This window comes from Macaca mulatta, chromosome 7 (genome assembly GCF_049350105.2).
Source record: "Macaca mulatta isolate MMU2019108-1 chromosome 7, T2T-MMU8v2.0, whole genome shotgun sequence".
Classification (NCBI taxonomy): Eukaryota; Metazoa; Chordata; class Mammalia; order Primates; family Cercopithecidae; genus Macaca; species Macaca mulatta.
In genome coordinates this window covers 125,795,797-125,823,559 of record NC_133412.1, presented here as the reverse complement: position 1 = coordinate 125,823,559, position 27,763 = coordinate 125,795,797, and the positions used below count along the sequence as shown (strand labels likewise).

General features: G+C 41.5%; 1 protein-coding gene across 3 annotated transcripts in view; it reads left to right on the top strand.

The window, feature by feature from the left end:
- The first annotated feature begins 3,322 nt into the window (after positions 1–3,322).
- Positions 3,323–27,763, top strand: part of ERO1A (endoplasmic reticulum oxidoreductase 1 alpha) — a 49,749-nt gene continuing 25,308 nt past the window's right edge. Inside the window, exons 1-6 of one of the 3 annotated variants that reach the window (XM_077938124.1) lie at positions 3,323–3,882; positions 16,913–17,032; positions 18,733–18,816; positions 22,765–22,803; positions 25,902–25,978; positions 26,072–26,145. In XM_077938124.1, coding sequence (XP_077794250.1) covers positions 3,769–3,882; positions 16,913–17,032; positions 18,733–18,816; positions 22,765–22,803; positions 25,902–25,978; positions 26,072–26,145 — 508 coding nt within the window. In that variant the 5' untranslated portion in view covers positions 3,323–3,768. 3 annotated transcript variants of the gene reach the window in all.

The window sequence follows — 27,763 nt, the reverse complement described above, 5'->3', positions numbered from 1 at the left end:
GCTGTTATTTACACAGTAATCAGAATTCCATCAGGAAATGCTGTGTGCATTAAATCTAAGTCATGTTATTGTTATAATCACTAGTATCAGAAAAACAAGTTTGTGACCTTGTTCATCTCTAAAAAATTTAATGTTATTTAGCAGAGTTGTAATGAATGGGAAGCTGGGCTTTCAGAAATCAAAGGTTGATCTATGTACTCTGTGGGTGCTCTTTAAATAGTTATTGAATGACTAATCAGTGATTGCATGGTCCCTAACACAGGTGAGATGATTGCCTGAGCAGGTGTATTTGAAGAAGCAAATTCATACAAAGGGAGTTTCCTTCTGGCCTGAAAGATTCTCAGGGACACTTCAGTGATACTCACATAACACACATAAAACTGTATTTACTTATTCTAAAATCTCTTGCAAATCTGAAAGAAAACATTATAATTATCTAGACAATAAAGTAAAAAAATGTGGATACTTTTTCTAAGTTTGCTAGAAATTTATTCTGGGAAAGAGTTTGAGTTTTATGGGAAATAATTTCTATCATGGGAACACTGCCATTTTTAAGCTCCCCTAGGTTACAGGTCATTGTACTAGGGTAAAATTTAAGCTGATTCATATTCAAATTGCTTCCTTCTAAAATCATAGGCTTTATTCGTTTCCCCTTTTCTTATTGTGTTTCTCATTTTTGATGGCCTAATCTTCATTTATTAGTACTGTGGCCAATGAAAGGTTTTCATTTATTCCACGAACATATACAAAGACAAGATCCTTGTTAAGGATCTCTGGGAGTCTCAGGAACATTTGAAACACAATCCCTGCTCAAGAAGTTTAAAGATGTTACAATTCAGTGAAGAAAGATGAAGTAGAAAATATCATTAAAGATTATATACTAATGCTGAAATGAACATGGGAGTGCAGATATTTCTTTGACATACCAATTTTACTTTTATTTATTGATTTATTTTTTAAAGACAGAGTCTCACTCTGTCACCCAGGCTGGAGTGCAATGGTAGGATCTTGGCTCACTGCAACCTCCGCCTCCTGGGTTCAAGCAATTCTCTCACCTCAGCCTCCTGAGTAGCTGAGACTACAGGGACACACCACCATGTCCAGCTGATTTTTTGTATTTTTAGTATAGATGAGGTTTTACCATGTTGGTCAGGCTGGTCTTGAACTCCTGACTTCAAGCGATCTGCCGGCCTCAGCTTCCCAAAGTGCTGGGTCAGGCGTGAGCCACCATACCCGGCCTGACATGCCAATTTTAATTCCTGGGTCTGGCCCTAAAAAGGATAACTGGGGCCTTTATATAGGAATATGAAAAAGCTTTTGGCCAGGCGCGGTGGCTCACGCCTGTAATCTCAGCACTTTGGGAGGCCAAGGCAGGTGAATCACGAGGTCAGGAGGTTGAGACCATCCTGGCTAACATGGTGAAACCCTGTCTTTACTAAAAATACAAACAAATTAGCTGGGGGTGGTGGCGTATGCCTGTAGTCCCAGCTACTCAGGAGGCTGAGGCAGGAGAATCACTTGAACCAGAGAGCTGGAGGTTGCAGTGAGCCAAGATCGCGCCACTGCACTCCAGCCTGGTGACAGAGCAAGACTGTCTCAAAAAAAAAAAAAAAAAAAAAAAAAAAAAGCTTTCAGGTTAGGAGGGAGATTGTATTAATATGTATGTGAGACATGTTGTAGATACTAGAATTAGAGCTTCTCAGGTCCATCAGGATCTCACATGGGTTGTTGACTTTTTACTACATGTCTACTTGGCAGTGATAGGCAGAGCTCTAGGGTTTGCAGTAAAATACATGAGTTTGAGTCATTTGAACTATTTCAACTTCTAATGTGCATGCAAGATGTCAGAAAGCTGCCAGTTTCACCTTGAAACTATCTTCTTAGGCTTGGTGAAGTGGCTCACACTTGTAATCCTAGCACTTTGGGAGGCTGAGGCAGGCAGATCACTTGAGGTCAGGAGTTCGAGACCAGCCTGGCCAACATGGTGAAACCACATGTCTACTAAAAATACAAAAGTTAGCTGGGTGTGGTGGTGCAGGCCTGTAATCCCAGCTACTCGGGTGGCTGAGGCATAAGAATCACTTGAACTCGGAAGTGGAGGTTGCAGTGAGCCGAGACTGCACCACTGCACTTCAGCCTGGGGTAGGAAGTGAGACTCTGTCTCAAATAAAAAAAAAAATTTTTTTTTTTTTTAAAGTAAGGCCAGGTGCGGTGGCTCAGGCCTGTAATCCCAGCACTTTGGGAGGCTGAGATGGGTGGGTCACCTGAGCTCAGGAGTTAAGAGACCAGTTTGGCCAACATGGCAAAACCCCTTCTCTCCTAAAAACACAAAAATTAACGGAGTGCGTGGTGGCTTATACCTGTAATCCCAGCTACTCGGGAAGCTCAGGCAGGAGAATCGCTTGAACCCGGGAGGCAGAGATTACAGTGAGCCGAGATCACGCCACTGCACTCCAGCCTGGGCGACAGAGCGAGACTCCGCCTCAAAAAAAAAAAAAAAAAAGGTAATCCCAGCACTTTGGGAGGCTGAGACCGGAGAATCGCTCTTGAGGAGTTTGAGAACAGCCTGGGCAATACGGTGAAACCTTGTTTCTACTAAAAATAAAATTAGCCGGGCGTGGTGGCGCACGCCTGCAGTCTATGCTACGCAGGAGGCTTAGGTGGGAGGATCGCTTGAGCCCAGGAGTTCGAGGCTGCAGTGAGCCGCGTTCGCATCATTGCAGGAGAGCCTGGGTGACCCAGGAAGGCCCTATCTGGGCGGGGGTGGGGGGTGGGGAAGCGTATAGACTAGTCCCAACGCTGAATGTTAAAAGATCAGGACTCGGGATCACAAGACCTGGCTCTATCACTACCCAGCTCCAATCCTTGCTCACGTTACCTCACTTCCCTGAAGGGCCTGTTTCCTCCTATGATATGAGAGGGTGGCTTTCACCCTCGCTGTCCAATACAGTGGGCACTAGCCAGTCACATTTGACTATGAAATGGGTCTAGTTCGCATCAAATACACACTGGATTTCAAAGACAAAAAAGTCAAATATGAATAAATTGAATATTGATTATATTTTGAAATAATAATTTGCACATTCGGGGTTAAATAAAAATATTTTAAAAATAAAATGTACCTGTTATTTTTACTCTTTTGCTGTGGCTACTAAAAATATAAATGACATATGCCGCCCTGGTCTAGATGCTCTCTAATATCCCTTTCAGCTTTAAGACTCCGCCGGGAACACGGTGGACACGTAATTCGTACGATTTGATTGCCTCGCATTGAGATACGGAAGGATTGGCCCGGAGTGAGCGGGATGGGGCGGGGCCCCGCAGGAAAACACAGGCCGCTCCGGCTTTCGCTCTGGCTCTGGGAACGGGAAGGACCCCCAACAACCGCGCAGGGCCTGGGGTTGTGCGTGCCGGGTCGCATCTCCAGGCCGGGGGCGTCACAGAGCCGGGGGCGGGCGCGGGTGCGGGCGCGGGCCGGGCCGGGCGGGGCCGAGCCGGGAAGCTGGTCGGTGCGTCAGCCTCACGCGCCGGGAAGGAACCGGTCCGAGGCCCCGGGCTGCTGGCGCGGGCGCCGCGGCACGTCCGCAGGCTGGGTCGCTAGGTGGCAACCGCTGAGAGGCGGGAGGGCCGAGGCGGGCCTGGGAGGCGGCCCCGAGGTGGGGCGCCGCCGGGGCCGGCCCGCGCGGGCTTCATCTGAGGGCGCACGGGCCGCGACCGAGCGTGCGGACTGGACTCCCGGGCGTGGAGCGACGAGCTGCCGGAGCGGCAATGGACCGCGGTTGGGGATTCCTGATTGGCCTCCTGGGAGCCGTGTGGCTGCTCAGCTCGGGCCACGGAGAGCAGCAGCCCCCGGAGACAGCGGCACAGAGGTGCTTCTGCCAGGTGAGCGATGTGCCGGTTGGTGCTGTGGGTCCCGGCGCCCTCCGCGGCGCGCTCTGTCCCGCACGCCCTGGCAGGTGAGCGGCTGGGGATGCGTCCTTGCATCTCGTCCCGCCGGGAATGAGACTCCTGTGCTGCTGCCCGGTGGCCGGGACTGAATCTGGCTTGGCGTGAACCGGGCCTCCACGGCAGCCTGGACGTCGGCGCGCCCTCCGGTGCTTCGGCCCAGGAGAGGGGTTAGGTGCACGCGGTTGAGTGGGTTTATGCATCTTTGTTGGTCTTCTCTGCCCAGGGAGAGTGTGCACAGTGTACAACGCACTGCCAGTATTTGCTATTTTCACAGAGCCTAGATCTTTCTCACTTCTCTCTTGACCGGGAACTTGTGTACCCAGTGCCAGTGCTGCGTGCATTTCGCCAGCCTTTCTGGCTAAGACGTTTGTGGGCTCCTCTCAGATCTCGATGTTAGGCGGAAGAATGGCTGCGTGTGGTTTTTCTGTGTCTAAGCCCGACTAACTAATGTCTTTGGGACCGCAGTTGCCCTCTGTTTTCTGGTCCTGTGTGCTCTTTTTCTCGAATGTAATGAGATTCTCTTATCGTGACACCCATTAAGCTGGTATGAATTGGGAGGATGGTCCTTATTCTTCAGTGCACAAGTTTGATTACAAGCGGATTATGATCATTTCCTTCTGTAAGAGATGTGGTTCCTTGAGCAAAAAATTCAGAAAAACTTACAGGTTTCCATTATCCTCCATATCTGGTATTTCAATGTGATTACTCTTGTCAAAGCCACCTTTTGGTTGACTCTGTTGATAAAAATTACGTTTTATACAAAACTAAGGGGTAGGCATCCATATTATTTCTAAACGGATTTTGCTAGTAATTTATTACCGGAAATAACATGTGTTTAGGGGCATGATACCATGTAGAAGGAAAGATACGTTTAAATATTATGAAAGGTTTCTCTTCCACTGCTTTACATTCTTGGATTTTGTTGTTTTGCTGAGTGATTTGGGAGTTGGTTAGTGTTATCTAGGAAACTACGGGAAGTTGAAAGAAAATTGCTACTTTACAACTAAGACATTGAAAAGTCCTTTACCTTCAATGATTGCCAACGACACACAATCAAGTACTTAAAAGGAAAAAGGGTCATTTTTCTTCTGATTAGAAATACAATGCAACACCGAGATTAAACATTTTAAAAAAAGATAGAAATAAGTGACTTTAAAATATTCGTTAGGGAAAGAAGATGTTCAATGTAACATTTTCAACTACATTCTGGAGATTTGGATAGTGGAATAAAAGTACATGTTGAACTCTTCAACTTTTACTTTTGTTTTCCCTTAGTAACCTTTTTGGAGTTCTGCTTAAAATTGGAGAACTTTAAATTCTTTACATTTATTTTCTTTTTCTTCTAACTAGTGATTAAACTTTTCCTCTTTCACAATACCCTCAGATTCAAATACTTCCCTAACATAAACTTCTGTTAAGCCCCTTTTTCTTTTAGAACGAGGGTGGCTAAATGTGTTTCTTTTCAGACTCAACCCTGAAAAATAGTAAATTGGGCTGGGTGTGGTCACTCCAGTCTGTAATTCCAGCACTTTGGGAGGCCGAGGTGGAAGGATCTCTTGAGTCCAGGAGTTCAAGACCAGCATGGGCAACATAGTAAAACCCATGTCTCTACAAAAAAATTTAAAAAAGAAAAAAGCTGGGTGTGATGGTGTGCGCCTGTGGTCTCAGATACTTGGGATGCTGAGGTAGGAGGATGGCTTGAGCCCAGGAGTTCGAGACCAGCCTGGAGACCTGGTCTGTATTAGTCTGGGTTCTCTAAAGAGATAGAACTAGTGAAATATATATATATACACACACACACACATATACACACACACATATATATTCACACATATATATACACACATATATATACACACACACACACATATATATATATAAAGGGATAAAGGGGAGTTTATTAAGTATTAATTCACACAATCACAAGGTCCCACAATAGGCTGTCTACAGGCCGGGGAGCAAGGAGAGCCAGTCTGAGTTCAAAAACTGAAGAACTTGGAGTTTGATATTTGAGGGCAGGAAGCATCCAGCATAGGAGAAAGATGTAGGCTGGGAGGCTAGGCCAGTCTCTCTTTCACATTTTTCTGCCTGCTTATATTCTAGCTGTGCTGGCAGCTGATTAGATTGTGCCTACCTGGATTAAGGGTGGGTCTGCCTTTCCCAGCCCACTGACTATGGTGTTTGAGGCTGCGGTGAGCCGTGATTGCACCACTGTGCTCTAGCCTGTGTGACAGAGTGAGAGCCTGCCTCAAAATAATAATAATAATAGTAATAATAATAATAATAATGTAAACCGAGGATCATATAGTTTAAAAAAAGTTTTAACAGAAATTTAGAAATTTAGAATGGTCTACTTATCTCATGATTTGAGGGAGCCTAAGTGAAAAAAATTAAAAAAAAAATGATCTACTTAACTAAGAACAGAGACTATCGATTCCAATTCTATAAATGAAACAATAGGGCTGGTAATGGAAGGGATGAGGATGAGGGGAGAAGGAAGGAAAGGTGGCACTGATGAATAGACATGCAGAGAAAAGTAGAGGTAAGCATATAGACAGACATACACAGAGGAACAGCATGAGAGGGAAAAGAAAAAACAATGAAGAAAGAAAAGGGGAGATAAATGGTACTAATCATTCATTCAACAAACGTAACCACTCTGCACATTGACCAGAGTGTTTGGGACACAGAAATAATTATGGCATTATCCCTGCCCTGAAGAGCTATAGTTTAGTGAATAATGTTCATTGGGGATTCGTGGGAGGCACAGATCCTAAGCACTTAAAAAAACAAGTTAGGAAATATTGCTAGAAACTAAATTAAAAACTAAATTTTCACCTAATATTTGGAAATACAAGTTAAAATCTTCTCTGGTTCTGTTTACAATATCCAGTGAGCTGCACAGTCCCGTTGATTGTTGTGGTAATAGTTTTATCTTTTCTTCCTGTTGCCTGTCCCTCTTACCACATCTGCCTTGGGTTACCACATCCCCATCCATCATCACACTGTTGCATGGTGCCTGGCTTATTGTAGCGTTCAGTTCACAGAATGTCACCTCTGATTTGAGCCAGAGCTGTGGCCTTAGAAAGTCATTGAATTAAAATGTGTAGAGCTCTACAAGTAATCAGATTAAATTCATCAAGCATATGTTGAAACCTACTGTGAACAATTTTTGGGCGATCAAAAAATGAATTCAAAAAAAATGGTGTGACACTTCCAAGAAGTGAGCCTGGTAAATAATTGATGCTCAACAAGTCCTAGGGAAATTATAAGATGCAAGCACTATGCCAGCAGGAGTATATTTTAAAAATTATTCTGCGTAGCAAGCCATTTGCATGTTTTCTGGAACTGATCTTTCAGATTGGTTGATAGCTCCAACGAAGTCTTTGAATTTGGTCAGTTGCTACATACACCTGTTAGTTGACATCAAATCCTGCTAAAATTATTTTCACTGTATGTTGTAAGTTCCTTTGATAATAGTGCTTAAGTGTTAATTGCTCAAAATGAGTGATTCATTGCCTTAGACTTGTGAATCTGTATATGTAACCTCATGTAAGAATTGTGTATACAACCTAGGCCAGGCACGGTGGCTCACGATGTTTGTAAACTCTGATTTGCTCACGATGTTTTTTTTTTTTTTTTTTTTTTTGAGACGGAGTCTCGCTCTGTCGCCCAGGCTGGAGTGCAGTGGTGCAATCTCGGCTCACTGCAAGCTCCGCCTCCCGGGTTCACGCCATTCTCCTGCCTCAGCCTCTCAAGTAGCTGGGACTACAGGCGCCAGCCACCAGGCCTGGCTAATTTTTTTGTACTTTTGGTAGAGACGGGATTTCACCGTGTCAGCCAGGATGGTCTCGATCTCCTGACCTCATGATCCACCTGCCTCAGCCTCCCAAAGTGCTGGGATTACAGGCGTGAGCCACCGCACCCGGCCTGCTCACGATGTTTTATCAATCTTAATATGGCTAGTGCTAGTAGCACTCAAGATAGCTTATTGGAGCACGATAAATCTCTGTCAGGCTAATGAAAGGGGAGAGTAGCTCAGAGTTCAAAATAAATACTCCAAAAATGGATATTTTTTAGCTTGGCGTGCATTTAGCAGATTTAACCTGTCAATTGTCTTGTTAGGTCAATTGAAACAATGGTTTTGGTTGTTAGCCCCAGTGGCTGAGCCATGGGAGAGACATTTGCTAATATGTTGAGTGGTGGGTGGAAATAAGCCCAGGATTAAAACTTAGTCAGAGGGATCTTTGAAACAGGTTACACTGGAGAGGTGTCCACTGACCCTCATTGTGTGCTGCATTCCAGGCTTTTCTGAATAAACTGTGTGGAAGAAATATTTTCCTGATGGTTGCCAGTCATTTGATGACAATTTAAAGTTTCAGCAAGACTAAGTCTTTAAAACCAAAATGACCTGTAGCGTTCTAGGTCCTTAGAATGGTGCCTACTACCTGGTGTGGAATCTTTGGTATTTCCCTGTTTCCATTGACAGACTTGTCCCAGTGTACTTGTGTCAACAGATGAGTACTTTTCATGTTATTTTTTTATGGTCATAAAACACAATAAATACACCTGAAGTTCTTTGCCAAATAAAGCACACTTTGAGCACATCAATTTATTTATGTATTTCTCTCCACGTTTATTGAGGTATAATTGACACATAAAAATTGCATATGTTGGCTGGGTGTGGTGGCTCACACTTGTAATTCCAGCACTTTAGGAGGCTGAGGCAGACAGATCACCTGAGGTGGGGGGTTCAAGACCAGCCTGACCAACATGAAGGAACCCTGTCTCTACTAAAAATACAAAATTAGCCAGGAGTGGTGGCACATGCCTGTAATCCCAGCTACTCAGGAGGCTGAGGCAGGAGAATTGCTTGAATCTGGGAGGCAGAGGTTGCGGTGAGGTGAGATCGTGCCGTTAACTCTCCAGCCTGGATGACAAGAGCAAAACTGCGTGTCAGGAAAAAAAAAATTGCATATATTTAAGGTGTAGCACATAATGTTTGATATATAAGGTCCTTATCCTTTTTTTTTTTTTTTTGAGGCAGAGTCTCACTTTGTCACCCAGGCTGGGGTGCAGTGGAATGATCTTGGCTCACTGCAACCTCTGCCTCCTGGGTTCAAGTGATTTTCCTGCCTCAGCCTCCCAAGTAGCTGGGAGTACAGGCACCCGCCACCTTGCCCTGTTGGCCAGGCTGGTTTTGAACTCCTGACCCCAGGTGATCTGCCCTCCTTGGCCTCCCAAAGTGCTGGGATTATAGGCATGAGCCACCGTGCCTGGCCCATGCCCATTTTTTAATTGGGTTATTTGTTTTTTTGTTGTTGAGTTGTGTGAGTTCCTTTTATATTTTGGTTATTAACATCTTGTCAGACAGATGGTCTGCAAATATTTTCTCCCATTCTGTAGGTTGCCTTTTCATTTTGTTGCTTGTTTCTTTGTTGCATAGAAACATTTTAGTTGCATGTAGTCCCACTTACTTGTTTTTGCTTTTGTTGCTGGTCTTTTTGGTGTCACATAAAAAATCATTGCCAAGACTAATGTCATGGAGCTTTCCTCCTATGTTTTTTTCTAGGGGTCTTGGTGTTTCAGGTCTAACATTGAAGTCTTTAATCAGCTTTGAGTTGATTTTTGCGTATATTATAAGATAAAGATCCAATTTCATTTTTTTGCACATGGATATCCAGTTTTCCCACCACCATTTATTGATGAGACTGTCCTTTCCCATTGTATGGTCTTGGTCAAAGATTAGTTGGCCACATATGTGTGGGTTTATTTCTGGGCTTTCTATTGTTTTCCATTGGTCTATGTATGTGTTTCTATGCTGATACAACACTGTTGTGATGACTGTAGCTTTGTAATATAATTTGAAATTACGAAGTATGCTGCTTCCAGGTTTGTTCTTCTTGCAAAATTGCTGTAGCTACTTGAGATTTTTTGCAGTTCCATCCAAATTTTGCAATTTTTTTTTCTATTTTTGTGAAAAATGCCATTGGAGTTTTGATAGAAATTGCATTGAATCTGTAGAACACTTTGGGTGGTATGGATATTTTAACAGTATTAATTCTCTCAATTTATGAACATGGGATATCTTTCCATTTATTTGTGTAATCTTCAGTTTTTTTTTTTTATCACTGCTTTATAGTTTTCAGCATAGTGATCGTTCCTCTCCTTGTTAAATTTATTCCTAAGTATTTTATTCTTTTTCATTCTATTGTAAATAGAATTGTTTTCTTAATTTTTTTTGGATAGTTCATTGTTAGTGTATAGAAACACAAATGATTTTCGTATGTTGATTTTGTTTCTTGCAATTTTACTGAATTTATTAGTTCTAATGGTTTTCTGATGGAGTCTTTAGGATTTTCTTTTTTTTTTTTTTTTTTTTTTTTGAGACGGAGTCTTGCTCTGCCGCCCAGGCTGGGGTGCAGTGGCCGCATCTCAGCTCACTGCAAGCTCCGCCTCCCAGGTTTACGCCATTCTCCTGCCTCAGCCTCCCGAGTAGCTGGGACTACAGGCGCCCGCCACCTCACCCGGCTACTTTTTTGTATTTTTTAGTAGAGACGGGGTTTCACCGTGTTAGCCAGGATGGTCTCGATCTCCTGACCTCGTGATCCGCCCGTCTCGGCCTCCCAAAGTGCTGGGATTACAGGCTTGAGCCACCGCGCCCGGCCGTCTTTAGGATTTTCTATACGTAAGATCATGTCATCTGCAAAAAGAGACAATTTTACTTATTTTTTATTTGGATACCTTTTATTTTTTTCTCTTTCCTAATTCACACTTTGAGCACGTTTAAAGGATATTTCACAAAAAATGTATATGAGGGCTGGGCGCCGTGGCTCACGCCTATAATTCCAGCACTTTGGGAGGCCTATGCGGGTGGATTACCTGAGGTCAGGAGTTTGAGACCAGCCTGACCAACATGGTGAAACCCTGTGTCTGCTAAAATACAAAATTAGCCGGGCGTGGTGGTGGGCGCCTGAGGCAGGAGAGTCTGTTGAACCTGGGAGGCAGAGGTTGCAGTGAGCTGAGATCGCACCATTGCACTGCAGCCTGGGTGACAAGAACAAAACTCCGTCTCAAAAAAAAAAGTATATGAGGAATAGATTCTTACAGCGCTTTGAGTGAAAAAATAAAATAATGTATGATAAGACTAGAATATATTGATAAACAGGAAATCTTTAGAAAGTGTTGTTTTGTCTTTCATTGCAAATTAAAGGATACCTGTAACATGAGAATAGTGAACAAGCAGTATGTGGTAATTTTCCTTTATCCTGCCTTTTGCATTTGGTCAAATCAGACAGAGTCAACAGACAAAGTAATTGAGGCTCCTTCCATAGCTAACTGTTGGTTATCTAGTTCTTTGTTCCATTGGGGCTACAGATGTCAAATTTTTGGGAAATTTTAGCTGCAAATTTGGCTGTATTTTTCTTATTCATGATGAAAATGCCATGTGCTACTTTGGGAAGTAATACATGCTTCCCTTTCATTGGAAGCATTTAAGCAGAAGTAGGGTAATAACAGTTTACTTTGTACTATTTACCTTGGTATCACATCTTTGAGATGAAAACTATTACTGTTTTCTTTTCTTTTCTTTTTTTTTTTTTTGAGATGGAGTTTCGCTCTTGTTGCCCAGGCTGGAGTGTAATGGCGCAATCTCGGCTTACCACAACCTCTGCCTCCTGGGTTCAAGTGATTCTCCTGCCTCAGCCTCCCGAGTAGCTGGGATTACAGGCACATGCCGCCACACCCTGTTAATTTTTGTATTTTTAGTAGAGATGGGGTTTCTCCATGTTAGTCAGGCTGGCCTGGAACTCCCGACCTCAGGTAATCCGCCTGCCTCAGCCTCCTAAAGTGCTGGGATTACAGGCATGAGCCACTGCGCCCGGCCACTATTTTCTATTAATACGAGAAACCAAGGCCTAGAGAGGTTAAATAAGTGAAAAACTAATGACTGGAAGAGATGGGATTCAAACCTAAGGAGGTCTGATGTTAGAATGTACACACTATTATTACACACTGCCTGTTCCTTGAGGGATATTAATAGAGGCATTTTCCGTTTTGCTTGGGCGGTTGTAATAGAAAGCCTTCCAAGGCTCTCTAACTCTTAAAAAGACTAGGACTTTTTTTTTTTAAGGCAAGGTCTTGCCCTGTCATTCAGGCTGGAGTACATTGGCATGATTATGGCTCACTGCAGCCTCGACCTCCCTGGCTCAAGCGATTCTCCCACCTTAGCCTCCTAAGTGGCTGAGACTACAGACGTGCACCACAATGCCTGGCTAGTTATTTTATTTTTTTGTAGAGATAAGGCCTCACTGTGTTGCCCAGGCTGGTCTCAAACTCCAGGACTCAAGCAACCCTCTGGCCTTCGCCTCGCAAAGTGCTGGAATTACAGGTGTGATCCACCATGCCTGACCAAAGGCTAGAATTTTGAAGTGGTCCATGTTAAGGTGTCAGGCCTACCTTGGTCCTCCTATTTATCGTCCCTCAACTGGGGCCTTCTTATCTCTGCTTATTAGATTGGCCCTCTACCAAAAGCTGTCATTACTTGAAGCTTAGAGCAGTGAACCTCAAACGTTAGGATACTAACCTTTGAAACACATTAGCTTTTAAAAAAAATTTAGATTCCTATGGTAGGTTAGAGTTCTGTTTCACCTTGGGATATAGTGTAGTAGTTATTTTCCACCTTACCTTTGTTCCATTTAGTAGTTATTTAGGCAGCCTTAGCACTTCCTCAAACAACATCCAGTCCTCCGTGTTCCAAGTTGGCACCTGTCTTTGGTCTTAGTTGAGGTAATAGGATTTTGCTTTGTTTCCAGGATCCTGTTCTGTGTCTATTAACTGTATTTTACCTTAGCCCTTTCCTGAAGCTCTACTCTTTTTTTGTTTTTTTGTTTTTGTTTTTTTGAGACAGGGTCTTACTCCCATTGCCCAGGTTGGAGTGCAGTGGCGCAATCTCAGTTCATCACAGCTTCGACTTCCCAGGCTCAAGCCATCCTCCCACCTCAGCCTCCTAAGCAGCTGGGACTGCAGGCGTATGCCACCATGCCTGGCTAAGTTTTTTTTGTTTTTGTTTTTTTTTTTGTAGTTTTGGTTGAGACAGGGTTTTTTTGTTTTGTTTTGTTTTGTTTTTTGAGACAGAGTCTCGCTCTGTCGCCCCGCTGGTGGCGTGATCTCGGCTCACTGTAAGCTCCGCCTCCCGGGTTCACGCCGTTCTCCTGCCTCAGCCTCCCCAGTAGCTGGGACCACAGGTGCCCGCCCCCACGCCCGGCTAATTTTTTGTATTTTTAGTAGAGACGGGGTTTTACTGTGTTAGCTATGATGGTCTCAATCTCCTGACCTTGTGATCCGCCCTCCTCGGCTTCCCAAAGTGCTGGGATTACAAGCGTGAGCCACTGCGCCTGGCCGAGACAGGGTTTTACCGTGTTGCCCAGGCTGGTCTGGAATTCCCGGGCTCAAGAGACCTACCAACCTCAGCCTCCCAAAGTGCTGATTACAGGCGTGAGCCACTGCCTGACTGAGATTCTATTCTAGTAACTATGCTTTGTTCTCTGGTTTCTAGAACTGATCCTGCCACCATCTTTGCCAGACTCTCTCCCAGGGATCAGGTTGGCAGGCTTATCTGAGCTGTCAGATGGCATGGATTTCCGAGAATCTTCCTGTCTTTTCTTTACTGAACTGTCTTCATCCATTGAAACTCCTGCCACCCTTATTATACTCCCTTAGCTGCCCTGCCACCTGTGGTTGTACTCCGTATTTCAGAAGGGGCAGAACATTTTTTCTTTTTTTGAGACCGAGTCTAGCTCTGTCGCCCAGGCGGGAGTGCAGTGGTGTGATCTTGGTTCTCTGCAACCTCTGCCTCCCAGGTTCAAGCGGTTCTCTGGCCTCAGCCTCCTGAGTAGCTGGGACTACAGGCATGCGCCACCATGCCCAGCTACTTTTTTTTTTTTTTTTTGAGACAGAGTCTCGCTCTGTCGCCCAGGCTGGAGTGCAGTGGCGCCATCTCGGCTCACTGCAAGCTTTGCCTCCCGGGTTCACGCCATTCTCCTGCCTCAGCCTCCCGAGTAGCTGGAACTACAGGCGCCCACCACCACGCCAGGCTAATTTTTTGTATTTTTTTTAGTAGAGACGGGGTTTTACCGTGTTGGCCAGGATGGTCTCGATTTCTTGACCTCGTGATCCGCCCACCTCGGCCTCCCAAAGCAGGGATTACGGGCGTGAGCCACTGCGCCCGGCCAAGAACATTTTAAAATCTACCATTTATCCTGCCTCCTTTCCCTTTGAGGTCTCTTGGCTATATGCCACCTCTGCTCTGGAGGATTTTTGCATTTCTTTCTGGTTTGGGGCTTCTTAGAGCTTCCTTTGTAATGAGGATAGAGATAGGAAGAATGATGGACACAAAAGGTGTTTACCTTTGCTGCTTGCTTTACTTGCTATGTGTGTTTCTGCCCCTGTGCTTGTGTACTCTGGGGCACTGAGCATACCATAGGTGACATGGTTCTAGATATGTTTAATGAGACGGTATGGTGCTGGTCCCCAGTGATGAGTGCCAATGGACAACATTCATGTATTCACCCACGTCTTCCACAAATAATAATAATAATTAATAATAATAATTTATTTGTGACAGGATCTCACTTTGTTGCCAAGGCTGGAGTGCAGTGGAGTGCAGTGGAGTGCAGTGGTGCAATCTTGGCTCACTGCAACCTCTGCGTTTTGGGTTCAAGTGATTCTCCTGCCTCAGGCGCCCAAGTAGCTGGGACTACAGGCATGGGCCACCATGCCTGGCAAATTTTTATATTTCTGGTAGAGATGGCGCTTCACCATGTTGGTCAGGCTGGTCTCCAACTCCTGACCTCAAGTGATCCTCCCGCCTCAGCCTCCCAGAGTGCTGGGATTACAGGCCACAAATAATTATTGAGCATCTACTGTGTGCTTTCTGGAAGTATATGATTTTTCACTCAAGGATTTTATACTCTAGTGGGCAGGAGCCAAATAGATAAATTCACTGCTGAGGTACAGTAATACTTAGATAATAGTGTATGGAGTGACCTGGGAGCAGCTGGAAGAGGCATGTAACCCAGCGGGTGGTAAGGAGTACTGGAAGGACAGCTTGCTGAAAAAGGTGATACTGAGTTGAGTCTTGAAGATTTTTTTTACCTTAAAAATGAATTCCTCTGGGGGAAGAATGGATGTCTTGAAACTTGCTCTCAAGTTTTTCATGTATTTCTTTTTGTAACTTAATGTCTCTACTTTGCATATGTCCCTTTGGCCTTTGCAGTCTCTGTGTCTGTCATTCTTTGTATAATAATTCGTATCAAAGAGGAGAAACAGCTATTTTTTTGTCCCTAGAAGTTCTGCTCTTAAAGTTCAAAAGAAAGTTTGAAAAATCAAATCATTTAGGTTAAAAGTACTTTGTGTTGTTGGTATCCAAAATTAGGACTCTGAGATTCTTGTGTATTCAGAGAATTTTTAGTAGGAAACAAGGACAAATTTGCATATGGAATGAAAATAGTTATTACATGACAAAATATGTAGATCAGATTTCTAGAAACTGAATTAGTCCAAAACAAGTAAGAATAGGAAAAGCAGTAAAAAGTTCCTCTTGAATATTGCTGTTGTCATCCAAAGTATTCTTATTTCTTTTAGGTGAAAAATTTCCATTACTCTTTTGTGATATTCTCAAATTAAAGTTTAGGATTTTACAGTATTCTAAAATACTGAATCTTAATTCAGTATTTCAATAGAGTATTATTGATTTGCTTCCTTGTCAGTAGATTTTTAAATTATTTATTTCTAGGCAATAGATCCTCCTAAAATATAATCCAAAGTAGATTAAAATGCAAATATCTAGACCAGAGTATGATAAATATCTCTTTTCTGGAGCATGCTATATGTAACATTTTTTTTCTAGGTTTGTTTTTATTTTTGGAATCGTATTTGTTTCTTAAAGCAATCTTTAATTCTGTTAGATGTTTTTCTAGCTCAAATAAACACCTAAGAATTTTAGTTTAATTTGGCAAGTAACACTGGTGAAAAAAAGAAAAAAAGAATTCTAGTTTCATAACTGATAATATTTATTATCATTACCATTGTATCCTAGGATATGCGCATTTAATAGCTTGATTTAGTACATATCGTTGAGATATTAGCTTTAAAAATTTGAAGAGCAGACTGACTTTGAGGTCAGTTTGCTGTTTCATTGTTACTAATGATAAGTAGTTTCTAAGCACCATTCCAAACCTTTAAGAAATTGTTACAGCCTATTATTTGAGGGTTGTTAGATCTTTACTGAAAGCTAAGGATGGGAATGCAGCTGTGCCTCAGAAAAGAAGTGGAAGTGGGAGCTGGAAATCCCTCAGATATCCAAGTAGCATGTACTTTCTCTCTATCTCCTACTTCTGCTTCTTTGTGTATCTTTTTTTCCCCCCAAGAATTCCAAGCACAATCAAGCTTTGTGTATCTTTTAAAACTTTTCTGCTCTCTGCCATCTGGCTCATGTGCTCCTCAGTTCACATGATGGAGTATTTGTTTACTGGTCTTGCCACAGGGAGACATCTTTCCCTGTTATTCTCAATTCTAGGATCCTGGAGGGGGACTATGACCTGGTTTGAGTTAGATGCCTACCCTTGGTCAGGTCAACTATGGCCTGGAGGGCAGAGTTACAAAATAAATGGTTGCCAGGGGACCAACTCTGTGTGTGTGTGTGTGTGTGTGTGTGTGTGTGTGTGTGTGTGTGTGTGAGATGAGCTCTGCACACCTTACAGAAGTATCCAATCCATTCCTCAGTATATAGCAAGAGCAGCAGTATTACTAGATTATTGTCATACCCCATCTCAAGAAACTATGTGGGAGGAGGGAGGATAAGGATTGGTTGTATAGGGGGCTGTTTCCTAATAACCACGTGAGGAAAAAGAACCCTGTTGCATTTAGGACATTTCAATTTAATATTTCATTTTCTTTGTAACAGGTTAGTGGTTACTTGGATGATTGTACCTGTGACGTTGAAACTATTGATAGATTTAATAACTACAGGCTTTTCCCAAGACTACAAAAACTTCTCGAAAGTGACTACTTTAGATATTACAAGGTATTTTTAATTTTAATTTTTTTATATATGAATGCTTTAAATGGATAATTACATTTTCTTAAGAATTACTGAGCTTCAACATTGTAGTTGTTAATTAAAATTGATATAGGCTTTGTTAAGAAAATTCAGTTCATGGCCGGGCGCGGTGGCGCAAGCCTGTAATCCCAGCACTTTGGGAGGCCGAGACGGGCGGATCACGAGGTCAGGAGATCGAGACCATCCTGGTTAACACGGTGAAACCCCGTCTCTACTAAAAATACAAAACACTAGCCGGGCGAGGTGGCGGGCGCCTGTAGTCCCAGCTACTCGGGAGGCTGAGGCAGGAGAATGGCGGGAACCCGGGAGGCGGAGCTTGCAGTGAGCTGAGATCCGGCCACTGCACTCCAGCCTGGGCGACAGAGCGAGACTCCGTCTCAAAAAAAAAAAAAAAAAAAAAAAGAAAATTCAGTTCATAAGAGTGAACCATGTGATTCTGAAACCATCCATTGGATAATTTTAGTAACTGAATTTTACACAATTGAGTTAGAACCTAGTTGGTTAAATTTAAGTTAGGACAGAAATTATTATATATTGTTATCAAAATGGTGAGATCATAATTTTCTAAAACATCAGATTGGTTTCAATTAATTAAAATAATTAAATATTTTTTGTAGAATCATGACTTTATCCTGACCTATATTATTTTAACAAATGACTTGTGCTGTTTTATCTTGAGATATCTACTAGAAGAGTTTAGAAAACCTGACCAATGGAGTATTTAGTTGTAGTCAGAGTTTACAATTGTCTATTCTCTATCTGTTAACTGTTTCTTGTTTGAAAAGAATGTGAGTCGAGCTACTTTGGTTCCTAGTTGCCCTCTGTTCAGGGTCTATTTAATGGCGGTCAGTGTCCTTTTTTTTTTTTTTTTTTGAGACCGAGTCTTGCTTTGTCGCCCAGGCTCGAGTGCGGTGGCGTGATCTCTGCTCATGCCAACTTCTACCTCTCGGGTTCAGGCAATTCTCCTACCTCAGCCTCCTGAGTAACTGGGATTACAGGCACCTGCCACCACACCCGGCTAATTTTTATATTTTTAGTGGAGATGGGGTTTTGCCATGTTGGCCAGGCTGGTCTTGAACTCCTGACCTCAGGTGATCCATCTGCCTTGGCCTCCCAACGTGCTGGGATTACAGGCGTCAACCACCATGCCCAACCCAATCTGTGTCCTTTTTTTTTTGAGACGAAGTCTCACTCTTGTTGTCTAGGCTGGAGTGTGGTGGTGCAACCTCGGCTCACCGCACCCTTCGCCTCCTGGTTCAAAGCGATTCTCCTGCCTCAGCCTCCCAGGTAGCTGGGATTACGGGCACCTGCCACCATGCCCGACTAATTTTTGTATTTTTAGTAGAGATGGGGTTTTTCCTCATTGGCCAGGCTAGTCTCGACCTCCTGACCTCAGGTGATCTGCCCGCCTTGGCCTCCCAAAGTGCTGGGATTACAGCCATGAGCCACCGCTCCTGGCCCAGTCTGTGTCTTTCTAACCAAGTTTACCAATTTATACCAGCTTCACATTTATGCAGTTGTTGGAAACTGGCAACAGAAGGTGGAAGAAATAATACGTTTGCAATTGATAACGTGACCAAGTTATAGCACCATAATTTGTAACTGGCAATTATAATTTTGGGATTCTGATTTTTATCATTTTTTTTCCTATTACTATTTTACAGGTAAACCTGAAGAGACCATGTCCTTTCTGGAATGACATCAGCCAGTGTGGAAGAAGGGACTGTGCTGTCAAACCATGTCAATCTGTAAGAACCATGTATACATTTAAAAACTGTTACATGTTTTTTCATCCATTACAACTTTTTGTTTTATTTATTTATTTTAATAATTTTTTTTGAAAAAATAGAGATGAGGTTGCCCAGGTTGGTCTTGAACTTCTGGGCTCAAACAATCCATCTGCCTTAGCCTCCCAGAGTGCTGGGATTACAGGTGTGAGCCACTGTACCCGGCCCATTACAACTTTTTAAAGGGGGCCAATATAACTAAAATAATCGTGCAGTCCTTAGTTTAAATATAACATTCAATATTTATACATTAAAAACCCAAACTTATAAAACCAATTTTGAATTACACTGCCTTCATAATAATAGAATTAACATTTTGTGGTTAATATAGTCCTTTGACTTATTAGGGAGATTGATAGTAGTTCTTTTGGCTTGATGTTTGTTTTTCCTCTTACATCTTTTACTGAACCAAGTTATGTATGTAGCATAATAAAATGAAATTAATTGAAGTATAAACAAAATTCTGTCCCCCCTTTTTTTGGGTGTATTTTTGCCTTGGATTTCCTGGGGTGTGAGTGGACAAAACACCTGGTTTTACTTAGGAATTTTCAGAGCTTTAACATTTGAAGTATCCTACTGTGAAAATAGAGTTTTAAAAATATTTTTGAATGACAATTTATTCCCTTTAAAAGTACATCTTTTTATTTTACTTTTAAAATAAAGTAGACCTTTTCTTTTTTGAGATGGTGTCTCACCCTGTCGCCCAGGCTGGAGTGCAATGGCACGATCTCAGGTCACTGCAACCTCCGTCTCCTGGGTTCAAGCAATTCTCCTGCCCTAGCCTCCCAAGTAGCTGGGATTACAGGTGTGCACCACCACCTCCAGCTAATTTTTTGTATTTTTAGTAGAGACAGAGTTTCACCATGTTGGCCATGTTGGTCTCGAAAGTTGTCCATTTTAACAGTTTTTATGTGTACAGTTCCGTGGCATTAAGTATGTTCACATTGTTATGCAACCATTGCCACCATCTATGTCTAGAACTTTTCATCTTCCCAAACTGAGACTGTAAACTGTTCCTAATAATAAGTCTTAATTTCTCCCTCCTCCTAGTCCCTGGCAACCACCATTTGGGTTTTCTTTCCAAATTTGACTATTCTAGTACTTCGCATTAGGGGAATCATACAATATTTGTCCTTTTTTGCATGGTTTATTTCACTTAGCACAGTGTTTCTAGCCTGATACATGTTTGTAGCATGTATCAGAATTTGATTCCTTTTTTTTTTTTGCTCTTGTTGCCCAGGCTGGAGTGCAGTGGTGTGATCTCAGCTCACCGCAACCTCAGCCTCCCAGGTTCAAGTGATTCTCCTGCCTTAGCCTCCCGAGTAGCTGGGATTATAGGCATGCGCCACCATGCCCAGCTAATTTTGTATTTTTAGTAGAGACGGGGTTTCTCCATGTTGGTCCACGTTGGTCAGGCTGGTTTTGAACTGGTGACCTCAGGTGATCTGCCCGCCTTGGCCTCCCAAAATGCTGGGATTACAGGTATGAGCCACCATGCCCAGCTTTGATTCCTTTTTCAGGCTGAATAATATTCCACTGTATGCCTATACTATGTTTTGTTTATACATTCATCTGTTGATGGACTTTTGGGTTATTTCTACCTTTTTGCTATTGTGAATAATGCTGCTATGCACAAATATTTATTTGAGTCCCTACTTTAGTTTTTTGGGGTATATACTTAGAAGTGGAATTGCTGGATCATGTGTTAGTTCCATTTGTTTTTTCTGAGGATCTGCCATGCTGTCTTCAGCAGTGGCTGTACCGTTTTACATTCCTACCAGCAGTGCACAAGAGTTCCAGTTTCTTCACATTATTGACAATACTTTTACTTTCCGTTCTTTTGGATAATAGTTATCCTAGTGGGTGTGAAGTGGTATTGTGGTTTTGGGTGGTTTAATTTTACATATGTAAATATTGTTATCCAGACTTATCTAGCATGTGGAATTAAGGCCAATGTCAAATACTATTTATGGGCATTTTACCATGAGAATGAGAAGCATGTTTTTTGTTACATTAATCCTCATATAGATACAACTTACTGAAAATTAAAGGATTAATTTATGAAATACTTTGTTACTATCAAAGCATAAGCATATCATTAAAGTGATATTAACAATGTAAACATTTTGTATTCTAAGTTTTACGTTTATAATTTAGTAATAGAAAAAATTAGTTGGGGACATTTACCAGTATCCTAGTTATATGAATTAGTAAAAATCCTGAAATATGGTAGATGCTTAATAAAGACATTTAATTATACTTCTTCATTAAATGAACTTTTTATTAATATTAGAAAATATAAATATTTTACAGTTATTGCAAAGTCAAATCTCATCTTGAGATAGCAATTATTTCAGATTATTATTGATGAGGTGTAGAACTAGGAGATGCCATTTGGAAAAGAAGATTGGAGGGAGCAGAAACGCTGAAAATACTGTAGCATAAAATAATAGCTTATTGATTCCATCAGTTGACAGATTGATGAATGAGATGTATTTCATTGTAAATCCTAGAGAAAACAACCAATTTTAGCATTTGAGAAATGTTAAATATATATTTATTATTTGATTTGAATGTATAGAAGTGCTATAAAAGAATCAGGTGAAAGTTACCAATTTGCACTGAAAAATTGAGTCAGGATCTGGTTATTTTAAGCTTCTGCAGAGCTGGGAAGAACTGAAAGGCAGAATGCCTTTCATGCCAATACTTTTTTGTTTGTTTGTTTGTGTTTTTTGCTTGTTTTTGAGACAGGGTCTCGCTCTGTTGCCCAGGCTGGAGTGCAGTGGTGTGATCTCGGCTCACGGTACCCTCTGCCTCCTGGGCCTAAGCAATCCTTTCACCTCAGCCTCCCAAATACCTGGGACTACAGGTGGACTACAGGCACACATCACCATGCCCAACTAATTTTTTGTACTTTTGGTAGAGACAAGGTTTCACTATTTTTTTTATTTATAAGTTACACTCTTTTCTTTATAAGTTACCCAGTCTCAGGTGTTCCCTCATAGCAATGCAAAATGGACTAACACATTTATGTTACTTTATCAGACTCTTCCCCATCTCATCTTCTATTCCACACTCCCCACAATACTGCCAGTTAGCATTCTAACTCTGATCTAATCGTGGCACTTCTCTGCTAAGCTAACATTATCTGTATTTACAAACTAAGAATATTTTTAGATGGATAATATCTTCCAAAGATTTGGCTCCCAGTTCTGCAGTGGGAAGAAGCATGGTGCCAGCATCTGCTTGGCTTCTGGTGAGGCCTAAAGCTTACAATCATGGCAGAAGGCAAAAAGGGAGCTGTCATATCACATGGCAAGAGAGAGCAAGAGAGAGCAGGGAGGTGCCAGGTATCAAGTGAACTAATAGATTAGTTCTAGATAATAGAACTTACTACTTCTAGATAATACAGCTAATAGATTAATTCATTACCTCATAGATGGCACCATGCTGTTCATGAGGGATCTGTCTCTGTGACCCAAACCCCTGGGTTCCAAGAACCCAGAATATCTGGCCATCACAGAAAACAAAACAAAACAAAATTCTACTAAGGACCACTGGAGTAATATCAAAAGAACACAGGTATGAATATCAAGTTAGCACTCAGTGGATCTCCTAGTGGCCAAATATGGAACAATTTGAACATCAAAAGGAATAATAGCTAAATGACTATTTTTACATTTCCTTGCTGTAATATACATAGTGTATGCTCAGCAATCCATAGAATAATTTGTTCTTGAATTTTTATTTACTTTTAAGAAATCATATAAATACTACCTAACTATTCTGTTAAAAAATCCATCTTCGATAATTTGTTTTATGGATTTTTCTCATAAATCATAGAAATTTAAGATATGTTTTAAAAAGATAGAATAAATGCCATCTAAAAACATATTTTGTCTTTTTCAGGATGAGGTTCCTGATGGAATTAAATCTGCGAGCTACAAGGTATGTACGTATACCTATTGATGTGTCTAGTATCTTAATGAAAAACTTAAAAAACCTGCCTTGTACATACTATCCCATTTATCTGCTTCCGGCGGTGAAACCCTTTGAGAAGTATTTATACTGAATAGCTCTCATTCTTTTTGTTTGTTTTTGTTAACGTTTTATTTTATTTTATTTTATTTATTTATTTTATTTATTTTATTTATTTATTTATTTTAGACACAGTCTCGCGCTGTTACCCAGGATGGAGTGCAGTGGCGTGATCTCAGCTCACTGCAGGCTCTACCTCCCAGGTTCACGCCATTCTCCTGCCTCAGCCTCCCGAGTAGCTGGGACTACAGGCACCCGCCACCACACCTGGCTAATTATTTATTTATTTATTTATTTTTTTGAGACGGAGTCTCGCTCTGTCGCCCAGGCTGGAGTGCAGTGGCCGGATCTCAGCTCACTGCAAGCTCCGCCTCCCGGGTTTACGCCATTCTCCTGCCTCAGCCTCCCGAGTAGCTGGGTCTACAGGCGCCCGCCGCCTCACCCGGCTAATTTTTTGTATTTTTAGTAGAGACGGGGTTTCACCGTGTTAGCCAGGATGGTCTTGATCTCCTGACCTTGTGATCCGCCCGCCTCGGCCTCCCAAAGTGCTGAGATTACAGGTGTGAGTCATCGCGCCCAGCCAGTATTTTTAACTTTTTATTTCGATATAGTTGCCAACTCACAGAAAAGTTGCAACATTAATATAAAGACATTTTGTACACTCTGCAGATTCACTACAATTTTATATTTTACCACATTTATTTTTTGTTTTATGTTTATATGTGTATATATATCTATACACACACACACACACACACACATATATATTTATTTGAGATAAAGTCTTGCTGTGTTGCCTAGGTCGTTCTTGAACTCTTGGACTCAAGCAATCCTGCCACTTCAGCCTCCGAAAGTATTGGGATTACAAGTGTGAGCCACCATGCCTGGCCACATTTGTTTTACCATACTTATTGTGTGCATATATGGACACACAAAAAGCATGATAAAATAAATGGACATTTGTATATGTGTATTATATATATAAAATACACATTTTTGTGTATATATATGCATGTATTTTTGCATATGTACACATTTTTGTGTGTATATATACACACAAAAAAGTATATATACATACTATATAATATCTAACACTATATATGTGATATATATTTTATGTGTACTATATAATATGTCATATATTTTTATACATTATATATAATTTTCTGAGCCATTTGATTATAGGTTGAACATATATCCTTTTGTCCTTTAATACTTAATTATATATGAAATAATTTTATTTTTAAAGATAGTTTTTGAAGCAAGCTGTCTTATGTTGTCTTACATGTTTATACCAATATAATGAAACTAAGTTGTCACTCAATAAGTAAATATTTCAAAAAACTATATCATTTTAGTTATTTTAGGGTTCATTTATTTTAGTGTCCTTGTCTGGAAAGTGGTTTGTATAGTTGTCCTAACAATAAGGCCAAAATAGACACTCAATAAATGTTTGTTGAGTGATTGAATTCGTGGCCTCCCAGTGTTGTCCTTCACCTGTATGATGAACTGGTGTGTTATGAAATCCCATAAACCAACTTGCTTACCTTATGCCATGTACAGGCCTAGTAGAATATATATGTAAAGTGAGTTGGACATTGAGAGGAAATATGATTGTTAAAGAATATATTTTGGAAACCTAAAAATGTTGGATTTTTTTTTTTTTTTTTTTGAGCTGGAGTCTCGCTCTGTAACCCAGGCTAGAGTGCAGTGGCATGGTCTGGGCTCACGGCAACCTCCGCCTCCCAGGTTCAAGCGATTCTCCTACCTCAGCCTCCTGAGTAGCTGGGATTACAGGCGCGTGCTACCATGCTTGGCTAATTTTTTTTGTATTTTTAGTAGAGACGAGGTTTCACCATGTTGGTCAGGCTGGTCTCAAACTCCCGACCTCGTGATCCCCACTTCGGTTTCCCAAAGTGCTGAGATTACAGAATATTTTTTCTGTGACATGGTAGGTTCCCAGGCATTCTTAGCATCATGGCATGGGATGGACTTTAGACACACGTGATTTGGTCCAACTGCTTATTTTATGGAAGAGAAAACTGATGCCCACACTTACGTCATTAGAAAAGTAAGACAGTGCCTGTTGACCATTTACCGCATGACTTTCTTAAAACCTTGAAGATTTTATTCGTGTGCAGTTTAGTAATGAGTTATCAGAACTGTATTCTTTATTTTGTGAACATAATAGTAAATTGTGTTCCCCCCAAAAAACAAGAGGCAAAGTGTTTTATTTTTATTTTTTGAGACGGAGTCTCGCTCTGTTGCCCAGGCTGGAGTACAGTGGCGTGATCTTGGCTCACTGCAAGCTCCACCTCCTGAGTTCACGCCATTCTCCTGCCTCAGCCTCCTGAGTAGCTGGGACTACAGGTGCCCGCCACCATGCCTGGCTAATATTTTGTAGTTTTAGTAGAGACAGGGTTTCATTGTGCTAGCCAGGATGGTCTCGATCTCCTGACCTTGTGATTCACCCGCCTTGGCCTCCCAAAGTGCTGGGATTACAGGCATGAGCCACTGCGCCCAGCCAAAGCATTTTATTTTTTAGTTTCAGGAGGAACATGAAAACTTATTTTTTTTTTTTTAAAGTCTTGAAGCCAAGATGAAGGTGCCAGCTATAAAAAGAGCCTCAGAGGCTGTGCGCGGTGGCTCACACCTGTAATCCCAGCACTTTGCGAGGCCGAGGTGGGTGGATTGCCGGAGGTCAGGAGTTCGAGATCAGCCTGGCCAACATGGTGAAACCCCGTTTCTACTGAAAATACAAAAATTAGCTGGGTGTGGTGGTGCATGCCTGTAGTCCCAGCTATTCCGGAGGCTGAGGCAGGAGAATCGCTTGAACCCAGGGGGTGGAGGTGGCAGTGAGCCAGAATCACACTATTGCACTCCAACCCTCCAGCTCAAAAATAAATAAATAAATAAAATCAAAAAAGAGCTTCAGATAACTTCTAAGTTTTAAAAAAGTTTTAAAGATGCAATAAGTTATAGTCTATTTATTCCCTTTTTCACTTTAGTATTCTGAAGAAGCCAATAATCTCATTGAAGAATGTGAACAAGCTGAACGACTTGGAGCAGTGGATGAATCTCTGAGGTTTGATTTTATTTTTCAGTAGTATTTCATGTTTTTTTATGTTACATATTAACTTATAAAATAGTAATGTTATTTTTTTTTCTTTGTTTGAAGTGAGGAAACACAGAAGGCTGTTCTTCAGTGGACCAAGCATGATGATTCTTCAGATAACTTCTGTGAAGCTGATGGTATAATATTTTTGATAGTATGCATTATGTTTAAAATTATACCTAAGAAATTTTTTTTAAAAAATTATTTTAATCTGGGCATGGTGGTGTGTGCCTGTAGTCCCAGCTTTTCTGGAGGCTGAGGCAGGAGAATCACTGGAGCCCAGGTGTTTGAATCCAGACTGGGCAACATAGTAAGACCCCATCTCAGAAAAATGTTATTAAAGAAAAAAGCTCAGTTTCTAACAGTTTGGTGGTTCTTCAAAAACCTAAACATAGAATTACCATATGACATAACAGTTCCTTTCCTAGGTATGTACTCAAAAAAATTAAAGACAAGGACTCAAACAGATAGCAAAGCAATAATGTTCATTGTAGCCAAAAGGTCTTAACAACCCCATTGTCCAGCAGTGTTTGAGTGGATAAACAAAATGTGGTATATAAAACACACAGTGGAATACCATTCAACCAGAAAAAGGAATGAAGCTCTGATATATAGTACAACATGGATGGACCTTGACAACATGCTGAGTGAAATAGGTCAGGTACCAGAGGGCAAGTATTAAATGATTTCACTTATATGAAATGTCAACAATAGGCAAATTCATAGAGACAGAAAGTAGATTAAAGATTGTCAGAGTTTGGGATGGGTAGGTGTTATTGCTAAATGGTTACAGAGTTTCTGTTTGAAGTGCTGGAAAAGTTTTGGCGACAGATAGTGGTGATAATGAACCCCACTGAATTGTATACTTAAATGTGGTTAATGTAAATTTTATTATATCTATTTTACCACAGTTTAAAAAAGCTCAGTTTCTAGAAAAAATTTACCTCTTAAGTGTTGCCGTTCTGTGTAGCTAGTAGTTTATAAAATTTTGTATATACATTTTGCATAAATAGCTAAAATGTAGGGATTACAAAAACCTCCTTCAGTTATATTGCTGTTGGTTTGTTACGTATTTTCCTTAATGATGGTCCATGTTGCTTTTGGAGAAGAGAATATTGAACCATTGGTCGAGTTTGTAATGTCTAAAGTTAAGCCAGAGTTCTGGTGCTATTAAAATCTAGGAGTTAAAACTCTGATCATGGCATGGTGGTTCATGCATGTAATCCCACCTACTCAGGAGGGTGAGGCAGGAGAATCACTGGAACCCAGAAGGCAGAGGTTGCAGTGAGCCGAGATTGCACCATTGCACTCCAGCCTGGCGACAGAGCAAGACTCCGTCTCAAGAAACAAACCAACAAAGAATAAAAACCTCTGATTAAGATGTATAGATTTTCCAATTCTTCCTTCTTGTGCTATTTCCTTTTTCTAAGTTGAATTGTTAGCCTCTTAATTTGCTTAAAAAAATCAAATTGAGTTTTGGTATTCTTCTGTGGCTCTTTTCTAGTGGACTAATGATCTTTCCAAAATTAGTGAAAACAGGCCTGGCTTGGTGGCTCATGCCTATAATCCCAGCACTTTGTGAGGCCGAGGAGGGAAGATTGCTGAGCCTAGCCTGGGCACCATGGTAAAACTCTGTCTCTACATATAATACAAAAATTAGCCAGGCCTGGTGGCGTGTGCCAGTAGTCCCAGCTACTCGAGGGGGGTGGGAGTTTTGCTTGAGCCAGGGAGGTTGAGGCTGGAGTGAGCCCTGAT